Source organism: Daucus carota, chromosome 2, assembly GCF_001625215.2.
Source record: "Daucus carota subsp. sativus chromosome 2, DH1 v3.0, whole genome shotgun sequence".
In the NCBI taxonomy this organism is placed as follows: domain Eukaryota; kingdom Viridiplantae; phylum Streptophyta; class Magnoliopsida; order Apiales; family Apiaceae; genus Daucus; species Daucus carota.
Window position 1 is genome coordinate 29,794,112 of NC_030382.2, and position 13,557 is coordinate 29,807,668.

General features: G+C 32.6%; 1 protein-coding gene and 1 pseudogene across 4 annotated transcripts; both read right to left on the minus strand.

Moving 5' to 3' along the window:
• Positions 1-3,254: 3,254 nt before the first annotated feature.
• LOC108207317 (NEDD8-specific protease 1-like) lies at positions 3,255-4,254 on the minus strand (annotated as a pseudogene).
• Positions 4,255-8,749: 4,495 nt separating this feature from the next.
• Positions 8,750-11,324, minus strand: LOC108206400 (NEDD8-specific protease 1-like). Of its 4 annotated transcripts, none has more exons than XM_064087100.1 (3): positions 11,176-11,304; positions 10,898-10,942; positions 8,750-9,610 (listed from the first exon to the last, which is right to left on the minus strand). In XM_064087100.1, exon 3 carries the CDS (start codon positions 9,601-9,603, stop codon positions 8,920-8,922), a length of 684 nt encoding a protein of 227 aa, XP_063943170.1. In that variant the 5' UTR covers positions 9,604-9,610; positions 10,898-10,942; positions 11,176-11,304; the 3' UTR covers positions 8,750-8,919. The 4 variants fall into 4 exon arrangements, with proteins under 4 accessions (XP_063943170.1, XP_017232173.1, XP_017232172.1 ...); XM_017376684.2 differs by having other exon boundaries at positions 10,854-10,942; XM_017376683.2 differs by having other exon boundaries at positions 10,834-10,942.
• Positions 11,325-13,557: the final 2,233 nt, after the last annotated feature.

Below are 13,557 nucleotides of genomic sequence, written 5' to 3' on the forward strand. Positions count from 1 at the left end.
TTGATAACGAGAAGTGTATTAACAACGAAATAGGCCAGATACAAAATTTGTTAATATAAGTGGCTCCTAGTAAAATTGATGGTGATGATTGACACAAAAATTTTATAATTTTGAATCAGTAGAAAGTGTAAAATATAATTCAAAAACAATTTGAATCTTAGAATTTCATCTGACTAGGTTGTGAGAAGCGTGTTTCATAAAAAATAATACTAGAATTATATATATATATATATATATATATATATATATATATATATATATATATATATATATATATATATATATATAGAGAGAGAGAGAGAGAGAGAGGGGGGAGTGTGCCTTACTCCTCCAAGACAAGCTAGTAAGTACAAACTTAAATGCGAACTAATACTTTTAGAAGTATGGGGAGGTTTGTGGGTCCCGAGAATGGACCCAGAGGTGGGCTTTGGCAAGGTCTGGGTGGGTCTTAGTGGATGGGGATGGGCCCTAGTGGGAAAGAGGTGTGGTAAAGTATTGGCTCTTCAGCTTGTTTGGAGCCCTTCTGGATTTTGTCGGGAGCCATAATGAGACTTTAGTGGGTCCCAGGTGGATTGAATGGGGTCGGGAGTGGACCCCAAGTTGGTGATGACATCTAAGGGGTGGGTGATGTGATATAGGCCTTGTTTCTTTTGGTTCGAATTTAAGGTTCGCATTTAATGATATGTATTTAATACTTAGGTTCTTAGGTTCCTCTCGTATTTAATACTTCAAGGAACCGGGGGGTAGTTGTTGTGCCATAAAATCTCCCTGGGCTTATTTTATAGCCCATCATATTATTTGGGCTTTATTTGGGCTTACTAGAGTTATTTGGTAAATGATATTGGGCTTCACCATGGCTGGGTGAACCATTGAAGGCATATACGAGGGTATACGGACTTGCACTGGAAGCTTAATGGAGGTTGCCATCAGGATGGGGTTGCACCTGAGAGTGCTTTAGGGGTTACCTCTGCTAGGGGTTACCGCTAAGTGCATTCTGGCTTGCAGCTACGGGGCTGCAGTTAGGGGATGCCGTTGGCAGGGCTTCGGCCGCCTGGGCAGAACGGCAGGCAGACTCCAAGAAGGACTCTTCTTCCTTGTTTCTAGGGGTGACGAGTTGGAAGTATATTGGGAGTATATCAGCTATCATTTATCTACAAATTAAGGGATAAATACATCTATTATGGAGATAATTACAATGGGCGAAGATAATTCATCAATAATTCGGATATATATTGAAAATGAAGGCTTCAAGTGACCTACTTGGAGTGGGATACCGCTAGATAACTACAAGAGGAAGTTGTTTTATCCTAAACTAGAGGGGATAAGAGCTTATCTTTTCAGAGTCCTAGATCGAGAACTACATGAGCTTGATCCCTATAAATAGGGTATGTAGGCACCTTGCAAAGGAACGGATTCGGATTCATTTACTCACGAGTTCTACACTCCAAAGAGAGCCACGTGAACCTTTGTGACGTACATTTCCGGGCAATCGCAGGACGGAATTCCATTATTCCGTCCTCGTTGTTTGGCTCTTTGCAAGCTCAGCCCTTAAACACATTTGTTTTTTCTTTAGTTTATGTTAATGGTAGCCTCTAAAAGCTAGCCATGATTTTCGTAGTTGTAATAGATATCCCTACAATTGTGTTATACGGTTCTGGGGGTGTTGTATCAATTCCTCTCACAACAATTACTATGAAATATAGAATCCAAAATAGAATCTAGGATAAAATTATATATATATATATATATATATATATATATATATATATATATATATATATATATATATTTTGCAAAATTTGAAAGTATTTTAAACTTTAGATGAGATTCTATATTTGATTCTAAAGTGTTCTGTGTTGTTCTTCTTTTATATATATATAGATATGTATATACATATATATATATATACATATATATATACATTGGGTTGCACTCCACACAGAACACTTTAAAAAAAGAACAATACAGAACACTATCATAACACTTTTTCTTTCATAAAAAATGATTTGTTATGATTATAATTGCATAGTTAAGCACTAACTAAACTTAATATATGAAATCTAACATCCAAATCTATCCAAATTATTAATATAAAATATTATAGAATCCAGAACAGAATCCAAAACAGAATCCAGAATAGAATCATGTATATATATTCTTTATATGATTAATATCACATATAATCATGTTATTTTTAATCCATAATTGTTGTTAAACATGCTAAATACTATTATTATTCATAATAAATGGTTAATTAGCTTAAAGTTAGAATTTAATTCAAGTTTTAGATGAGATTCTATGTTCGATTCCAAAGTGTTCTTCTTTGTTATTCTTTTAAGGGTGTTCTGTTTTGAGCAATGCCCTATATACATACATATATATATATACATATATATATATACATATATATATACATACATATATATATATATATATATATAATATACACACACACACTAGCCTTAAACCCGTGTGTAGCACGAGCTAATATATAATTCAAAATTTATTATTTAGAATTTAAATTTAAATCTTATTTTATTAACATTTTGGTATTAGTTAATTAAAGTTTGATTAAATTATATTAACTTATGAATATATTTTCTCTTAAATATTTAGCTCTTGTGATATTTTCTTATAAATTATATTTAAAAGAATAACATTGGAGTTTTTATCTTGTTGTACATAACATGTATTTATAATTTAAACTGTATAAAATTGTTTAACGATGTAATACTAAGAGAATTCTACGTGGTGCAAACACAACCAAAATTTTGGACGACTACAAATTATATTCATATTGGCTTAAACCCGTGTGAAGCACGGGCTAATATATATTTCAAAATTTATTATTTATAATTTAAAATTTATTATTATTTTATTAAAATTTTAGTATTAATAAATTGAAGTTTGATTAAATTATATTAATTTGCTGCCATATTTTCATTTAAAAATTTAACTCTTTTGATATTCTTTTTATAAATTATAAATTATATTTAAAAGAATAATGGTTGGAGTTTTTATTTATGTAGTACATCACATGTGTTTTGTAATTTAAATTGTAAACTGTTTAATGATGTAGGAGTAAGAGATACGTGTTGCAGACTTGCAGTTATAAATGGACATGCCCAAACCAAAATTTTGGACGACTACAAATTATACTCATGTTAGCCCAAACCAAAATATGCCTGAATCAAGCATCAACCTTGGCTTTGGCTGACTTAAGTGTCAACCTTGGCTACACATGTCAATTAACAAGCTTAAAATGTGACTTGTTATAGCATTGCACGCCTAAATACATTAAAAATATAAAACCCCAAGTTCACCTGAAATCGACCGCTAACTACATAATAATCTTGTCAGCATGGGATAATTTACTTGGTTACAATTTCCATACAACACACTTATGTCATCCTCATTACTTTTCATTTCTCAAACTGCTGATCACCCTTAGCATATCTCTGCGCATCCCAGAAACGACGGATGGAGTAACTTGCTGCTCTACAGAAGAATACCACAATCCCTCATCTTTCGGTCCACTGCTACTGTACCATAACCAGATGACTCGTGCAATTGCCAGAACATACAAGCCACAGTCGTAACCAATTTTTTGCTGGGGAGTGCTAGAACATTCAACAAAACGCCCACAAGATTTTATACTAGAAGACTCCATATGTGGAACAACTGCCTCGTAGAGCCGCTTAGCATGGCAAGTGTTCTACCCTCCAAGACTGTCATGATGCACATATAAGTTGGCATCTCTCTCGAAAGCAAGCAAGCTCCAATGATTTCCACCTTCAGCTTTTGTCAAGTCAATGTTATCATTGACTGGAAAGATGATCAACTTCTTTTCAGGTAGTTTTAGGGGTTCCACAAAATGTACAACGCTTTCCACATCATGGCAATTTGTTATCCAGAATGATATTAAGGGTGGGACTCACATGATATCCTGTGAAGGAAACTGTGAATGTAGATAGCTTAAATAAAACTCGATGATTCGATCATTGAGAAATTCTAGCTCACTTAAAATGTGTAAATCTGATTGCCGAAGTACAACATCATTGTAGCTTAGAATATTATCCTCCTCCACTGTTTTCGCCTTTAAACACTAAAATTAATTAATAATAACTTATTATTGACAATATACTCTATTATAGGTATTAACAAAATACTCTATTTTAGGAATAAAATCATGAAAAAAGTTTTTATACATATATAAGTATAAACTTTATTTATAAGTTCATTCAAACACCCCATTGCTATTTCTCGGGCATCTTTTTTTTTATTGCACATCCTTTTCAATCTCTTATTTAAAAAAATTATTTTACATTCATCATTTCATACAATCATCCCTTCATCTCCTTATTCTCTCCAGTGGTGTCAATGGATCGGGTTAGAATTCAGAAACATTACGTTAACTTAAAGATATTACAAATCCTCTAATAAAATAAAACATAGAAACTTAAAATTTAAATAGGTTATATTAATACATATCAAAGCTCCCAAAAGATATTTAATAAGCCCAACTACCTAAGTCCAATTACATTATTTCTAATTTTATTTATTTATTTTTATATAGTATTTGATTCATGTATTACACACACACACACACACACACACACACACATATAAGTCGGATCAGATTTTTTTCCGGAACGGATCGTATTGAATATATATATATATATATATATATATATATATATATATATATATATATATATATATCAGATTGAATTTTTCCTTGATCAGATTTTATTTTAGGTGATCCATATCCACTCCGTTAGCTCCTGGATCGGACCAGGTCGGAGCGGATATCCGATCCATTAAAAACCCTAATTCTCTCTATATAAAACTCTACGTTCCCCATTATCCTCTCGTTCGTAATTTATCCTCTGTATCCGCCTCTCTTCTTAATTTATCATCTTATTAGTGTAAACACTACATAACCACCGTCCACAACAATCATTGTGATGATCTTTTTGATATATCATATATCTCACGATTTGTGCCTGATTCACGCCTAATGGGTAAGCCATTGCCATATATTTACTTTTTATTTTGAATTTATTTTTATTTGTAGATATTAGGATTTAATCCAATACTGTGTTTCATTTTTGAGTATCGATCTAAGATACAAGTTTCCAATTAAGCCTTAATTTATTGTTTTTTTAGTGTAAACACTATAAGTCCACAACAATTATTGTTATGATGTTCTCGATCTATGATACATCTGACGATTTGTGCCCGATTCATGCCTAATCGGTAAGCCATTGCCATATATTAACTTCATATTTGGATTTATTTTTGTATGTACATATATTGATTTAATCGAATGTTGGGTTCAGAATTTTGAGTTGCGATCTAAAAAATGAAGTTTCCAAAAATGCCTTCATTATCATATTTTTAGTAGAAACACTATATCACCACCGTCCACAACAATCACTGTCATGATGTTCTCGATATATCATATATTTGACGATTTGTACCCGATCCATGCCAAATTTGTAAGCCATTATCATATATTTACATATTTTTTGGATTTCTTTTTGTTTATACATATTTGGAGTTAATTGAATGTCAGGTTTTGATTTTCGAGTCTCGATCTAAGATATAGAGTTTTCACTAAAGCGTAAATTGATCATGATATAATTACATGAAAGTCTTGGCATGACACACTTTAATCATCTTTTAATTGCATATATATTTGTATATCTAAACTAGTCCTTGAAATTTTAATTTGCAAAAATCATTTGATGTTCATCTTCTTTCAGTATATGTGCAAGAATTATTCTAAACAATGAAGAAATTGCTCCAGCATGAATTATTCTTGCATTGTCTGCTTGCTTCTAGGAGGATCCCTTCACAGTTTAGCAGGGATTGTTAACTCTTCCCAGGGATTTGCCAAACTTAACCAGTGGAGTCTATGAGCTTCACAAGGAAGTGCACCGGGGAATGGTTATGCCTCTCGCGAGGTCCAAGGATTATCAATTTTTCTGATGAAGCTACGATGTTACATAAGGATGTCAATGCTCAACATTATAAAGTACCAAGTCTTGAGGCTATGGTAGACGCATTTGAGGGAAATATCAAGAATGCTATGGATAGGTTGGCTCCCATGGAGCCAAAATGAAAGCAACATGTGGAATCACTAGACTATTGAGTACTGTGCATGAAGTATAATGTATACTTATGCCTTTTTCTATTTAAGGTGAGACTATAAAAGGGCTGCCATCTTGAATCAAAGCTTCCTATATCTTGGATCAAAAAATTAATTCAGCTTAACTTTATGTTGTATAATTAGTTATGTAATTATATCATCAAGATTAATTGCATATCATTTATTTTTAATTTATATTTCAATATCAGCTTATAACCCACATATTATATTTGATCACTGCAATGATTATAAATATATGTGAAAGTTTCCTATAAAATTTAACTAATCCCTTTTCTTATAAGTGAAAATGTAATCTAAAATATTTAATTTAGTAAACGTGACCCACACCTAAACTTGTATATATGCACTCTACTACAAAATCAATATAACGAATAAGAAGTACTGATATAAAAGATGGTATTTTTAGTTTTTAATAAGTACTTCTTGATTGTTACACAAACAGTACGAATAGGTGCTTCTAACTTATAATTTTAGAAGTCGGGCTTAAAAGCCCTGGCCAAACACCCCCTCTGTTTTTACAAATCTGGGCGACAATTTTTTGCCTTCTTGGGACTGTACATATTATTATTCATAAAGCTTTATTCATGTATTTGATGTTATTATGCAAAATGATAACGTAAAAGAGGTGGGTATATATTACTTTCTTCATCATATATTTTACATAAAAAATAATATATTAATATATTTATTTTTTAAAAAAAATATTTCATTACCACGAGAGGTCAATAGGCTCCCAATGAAGAATAGTAAAGAGGTTCAAAACACAAGGCAAACTGTATGTCTAGATGACCCTGAGAAAGAAGTCATCAAAAATGGTCATGAAAGAAATATTAGTTGTGGGTGAGATGTACATCATAATTGGATGTAGGGAGAATTTTTAACATCAAAATATAGAGTTGGGCTCCTTAGATTCTTGTTTTGTTGGAGTACTCGAAGACCACATCTTACATCATTAAAACAATATATAGATCAACGATAGATGTGAGGACAACTGGCAAATATTTTAAAATAAAAAAAAGCTAAGCAGCCCCGTATAGAACACCCTATAAGAGGTATTTTAGCGAACAACTGATATACAGAACTTCATCTCGACAGTTACCACCAAATCAGAATACAGAGACTCCAGGGATAAGATTGGCACCGCGAAGATCTTGCAGAACAACCGCAGAAGTAGGCGGACAGCGATATATAAGACGGAAAATACTCGGCAACTGCTGGATATGATTCAGGTCATTTGCGGATCCACCACAAAAACAAAAGCTTCAAACGATAAACATAACGATACCACTAAACAATATACTGCAGAACAGCGAGCGGATGAACAAGGGGACAATTTGTGGGTATAGCTTTCAATTGCAATGAAATTAGCGGAAAAAACTCCATCCGTTAAAGTAGCAACTCCTGTAACTGTTGACAATTATCAAGGATACGAGCGAAATACATGTACTATACCGGAGAAGTATACTGTATAAAAAGAAATTATAGTTATGCATTTTATTTTTTATTTATAAACTATAATTACGTGAGCTGTAAGATTGTAACTAAATTAAGGGCGAGGATGGAGGCCTCCAATACTCCAAGGTTTTGTGGTCTCCAATCTCCATAGAATTTTTGCCTCAAATATATTCATAACGAGAAGTGTATTAACAACGAAATAGACCAGATACAAAATATGTTAAGATAAGTGCTCCTAGTAAAATTGGTGGTGATGATTGACACAAAAATTTTGGACACAACCAAAATTTTGGACGACTACAAATTATACTCATATTGGCTTAAAGCCGTGTGAAGCACGGGCTAATATATAGTTCAAAATTTATTATTTATAATTTAAAATCTATTATTATTTTATTAAAATTGTGGTATTGAAGTTTGATTAAATTATATTAATCTGCTGCTATATTTTCACTTAAAAATTTAACTCTTATGATATTTTTTTTATAAATTATATTTAAAAGAATAACGGTGGGAGATTTTATTTACATCACATATGTTTGTAATTTAAATTGTATAAAACTGTTTAATGATATAAAAGTAAGAGATACGTGTTGCAAACTTGTAGCTATAAATGGACATTTCCCAAACCAAAATTTTGAACGACTACAAACTATACTCATGTTAACTTATTATTGTACAGCTTATTATAGTTATTATAGTACAGGGTCCAGGTCCCTGGCATACGTATTCCAGGGACCGGTCAACCAACATTCAGCTTCCTGGCCGTTGGATGAATATCCAGCGGCCAGGATTAAAACAAAAATTTAGTACGTCCAGCGCTTTTTAATCGCTGGATGGGGGAAAACACCCCGTCCAGCGGTTAAAAAGCGCTGGACAGACCTCGTCCAGTGCTAAAAATACGCTGTACATAGATGGACCGTGTGTTGGCTAAGCGCTCCCTGGCATACATATGCCAGGGACCGCAGCCCTTACAGTACAATACAAATATATATATATATATATATATATATATATATATATATATATATATATATATATATATATATATATATGCCTGAATCAAGCATCAACCTTGGCTTTGGCTGACTTAACTGTCAACCTTGCTACACATATCAATTACCAAGCTTAAAATGTGACTTGTTATATCATTGCACGCCTAAATACATTAAAAATATAAAACCCCAAGTTCACCTGAAATTGACCGCTAACTACATAATAATAATCTTGTCAGCATGGGATAATTTACTTTGTTACAATTTCCATACAACACACTTTTGTCATCCTCATTACTTTTCATTTCTCAAACTGCTGATCACCTTTAGTATATCTCTGCGCATCCCAGAAACGACGGATGGAGTAACTTGCTGCTCTACAGAAGAATACCACAATCCCTCATCTTTTGGTCCACTGCTACTGTACCATAACCAGATGACTCGTGCAATTGCCAGAACATACAAGCCACAGTCGTAACCATTTTTTTGCTGGGGAGTGCTAGAACATTCAACAAAACGCCCACAAGATTTTGTACTAGAAGACTCCATATGTGGAACAACTGCCTCGTAGAGCCGCTTAGCATGGCAAGTGTTGTACCCTCCAAGACTGTCATGATGCACATATAAGTTGGCATCTCTCTCAAAAGCAAGCAAGCTCCAATGATTTCCACCTTCAGCTTTTGTCAAGTCAATGTTATCATTGACTGGAAAGATGATCAACTTCTTTTCTAGTAGTTTTAGGGGTTCCACAAAATGTTTAACGCTTTCCACATCAGGGCAATTTGTTATCCAGAACGATATTGAAGGTGGGACCAACATGATATCCGGTGAAGGAAACTGTGAATGTAGATAGCTTAAATAAAACTCGATGATTCGATCATTGAGAAATTCTGGCTCACTTAAAATGTGTAAATCTGATTGCCGAAGTACAACATCATTGTAGCTTAGAATAATATCCTCCTCTGATGTTTTCACCATTTATTATCTGCACATTTTACAAAGCCAAGTTACTTCCATTGGACATTATCCAAGAAGTTTGAAATAATGATGAACTGTGTACTATTGATATTCAATAGTACAGCACTGTATATGCTGTTGCAGCTATCATAACCAGCAAGTTCAACAAGCAGGCGAGGAAGTTGACTATAGATATGATATGGTTGGACTTCCGATACAAAGAAACCTTAACCTTTTTAAGTCTACTAATATTAGTTCGTACGAATATATCGAATGCCGCATATCTGACAACAAATGCTTCCAAACCGAACTTTGTATAGTTACATAAATTATACTTCAAGGAAAGTAAACAGCAACACACATTATCTGTTATTGAGAATCTAAACATAAAGAGTAGCCACAATCTTACGGATGTTCATATGAATTTGACAAGGTAATAATATCACATTGGCAACGGAATATACCAAAAGAAGCTTTACTTGATATTTGGACATGAAAAGGCATGAACTACAACCAGAACATGTATCATGTGGAGAGCTATGTTCGAGGCCAATCAGAAACTTATAGGACTGAGAGCAGGCTTACATATGAAGAGAACAAAGGTTGTCTGTTTAGGAAGATAAACTAGCATGTTGAAACACAACTATAAAGTAACAGCTAAAAATCAACAGAAACATTTAACCTGAATGAAAAGAATTCTACATCAGAACTTTCCACATTGTTACAGAACATAATAATCATAAATATTGATTATATAGACAAAACACATATAATTTTTCTTTACTCTCTTCTAGCATCACTTTCACCACCTTTTTCCATAAATTTTCCTAATTATTAGCTTAGCACCCTAGAGGTTATATACAAGGCTCTATCCCTATTCCTATGTTGGCACCCCTTTAGCATCCTTGCAACTCCACAAAACAAGAAGCCTGCCTATACAGTGTTATAAGTGCCAACATATTGTAATTACCAATTTCAATCGCCTAAAACTAGGTAAACCTAAGCACTAAAGTCTGAAATAGCTTGACCATCACACACCCAACTCTCCTCTCATATATTCCGCCTAAAATTGTTACTGAATTCCAAATTTAGGCTAAATCGGAGGGAAAAAAGAGCCAATTCTTAGGAAGCAGAGTATGGAAAAAAGACCAAGTTCCACAATACGTAAAGGGGGGCTTTCAGCGGAATTTAACAAAAATTGCAATTTGAATGACAAATGATGTGTGAATCAAAAGCAAGAATAGGTTGCACATTGCACAGAGTGTTTGTACACCAGAAGCGCCGTGCTGCACAACAGTAAGGCCGGTTTCTTAACTCTTCAATACCGATAGTGTGTGATACTTTGGGCAAATGTAATTAACTGCATAAAAGTATAACATGGGTCACATACAAAATTAACAATCTATGCAAAATTAATTAACTGCACTCAATCACATAAGATGTACGAATGTAATAATTTCCATTAAGGGTTCATGAACTTGCAACCAATACACAAAGGTATGCGAACAAAAAACAAATTAAACCCTTAAAACACACATAGATAAGTTGATTAAATTGAGATACTGCGATTGAGGGAAAGAAATGAGAATTTACCTCTGGGGTATGAGAAGAACCGGAGGTTTAGCTGGGGCAGATGCATATAATGAGGGAGTGTCTGGCAGCCGGATGGAAATATAAATCGGTAATCGAAACGAAAGACAATGGGGGGTGTTCGTGACTTAACGCGGCTTGTGACTTAAATGACTTATGCTGAAAGTTTAAAATATTTATTTCGATAATTTTGATTTATTAATGATTTATAAATTATTAAAAATATAATACTAAAAATAAAAGTGGTTTATTGATAATTTATGTCATATAAATAATTTTTATCAAAACAAAGTTTTTAAACATGTTTCACTGAAAAAGTAATTCAAACTAACTTCTGGTTTTAAGTCAGTTTCTGGCTTCTTTCTAATTTTGAGTCTGCTTCTAATTTATTTCACAAACAGACATTTTTTCAGCTTAAAGTTGAAAACAATTTTAATTCTCGACTTTAAACTGGGACGAACAGGCTCATTGTTATGTATAAATATTGACTCTATTATTATCGTGGAAAATCTCAATCTTTAAATTGGTCAATAAAGATATATGTGTTCCTTAAAAAAAAAAATATATGTGTGTCACTTGAAAGTAATTTCGCTTGATCTATGGTGTCATCCTACCCTGATCGCTCCCCGGTGCATCCAGGTCAAACGTTGAAATACTAGCTTCACTGGCTATAAATGAAAAGCTATCTTCTGATACATGGTGTCACATGCTCCAAAGAAGGAACCTCGCCTGAAAAATTTCCTGATCATTCAAACAAACACTGCGAACACCTCTCCATGTGCGAGCTTATGCTCCCAATCAACCTCGTCTACAAGAATTCAACCTCACCTCTTGACTATGAAGGATGACAACACTTACTTGTCATATTTATTATTTTTAGCATCATGATTATTGGTCCATAATCAGCCTCGCTCTCAAAGAAGACGGAAGGCTAGCCTATACAATTGACTCAAGAGAGGTCAGATGTCAAATTCGGGATGTCGGGTCAACCCATCCAGTCTCATACTCCTTACATGACGAGTGTGGGTCTTGGCTACTCATATTTGTTCAAATGCGGTGGCCCACTATGCTGGATTCTAGGAATGAGAAATCTATCTATCTATATATAATACTACAACATGGGTTTTGGTGAGCCAATTTAATCATAAATATCCTCATTAATATCTACACTAATAATTATTTTATTTCATCAATTGTTATTAATAACTACATACTTAATATATGTTATTAATTACATCTAACTATTATACCCTCATTAATATCTTGCAAAGTACTAATAATTGATCCGTTTCATCCACTAATAATTACCATCATTAATTTATTTCATCAATCATTATACATTATTAATAACTAATAACCGTATATTTAATATCTGTTATTACTTATATCTAAATATTATACCCTCATTAATATCTAGCATATACCAATAATTAATTCATTTATCATTAGATCATTTCATCAATTATTGTACATTGATAATTACTAATAACTATATGGATAATATTTACTATTAATAATATCTAATTTATTATTATAAAAGAATACTTTTGAATGAATATGTCCTTAACATATTTGTAAAATACTCATATCAATATGAGTGCAGTAAAAAGCGTATTAAGCGGCCGTCTAAGCAGAATCGGTTCTAAAACGCTTTGATTTTGTATTAAGCAGGGGGTTAGACATTTCTGAAATTTAAGCGGACTATTAAGCGGATTAAGCAGCGGATTAGGCGGTAATTAAGTGGTCAAAATGATATTGACTTGCTAATTTTTTAATTTGTAAATATTGCTTTTTTTAATAATATAAATTAATTATATTAAAAAAATTAAAAATATATATGTTTTATTAAAAATATTAAAAATATAAATTCTTTTCATAATATATTATTATTTTTGAATATATTAATATTATAACTAAATTTAATTACATTTTATTAATCCGTTTATGGAGCCGCTTAAAATTCCGCTTAAGCGCTGGAATGGCCTTTTACTACCGAGAAGGCTAGAACCGCTTTGCGCTTTTCACAATATTGCTAATTATTACATGATTTTATTTATCATAAATTCATTTCATCAATCATTATACATTATTAATTACGAATAACCACATATTTAATTTAATATATAAATTTTCTTGGTGAGGAATTCATCAAGCTAATGCACCCAAACCAAAGACTGAACCAATATATGGTAGTTAAAGGCAACTCGAGTTATATGTTATGATAAGTAAAGAATTGATCTAATGTAGTTATGATATTTATTAATAAATCAAGCAAATAATCTTGTCAAAAATACTATGCACATATAATATTACAATAATACGTAATTGTTCCATGAATTTTCATATGCATGAATGCTAAGGGTTCTATGCATGAATGTCAAGGGT

Excerpts from the sequence above, each read along its gene's own strand:
- LOC108206400 (XM_017376682.2), bottom strand. The coding sequence starts at position 9,603 with ATGGTGAAAACATCAGAGGAGGATATTATTCTAAGCTACAATGATGTT.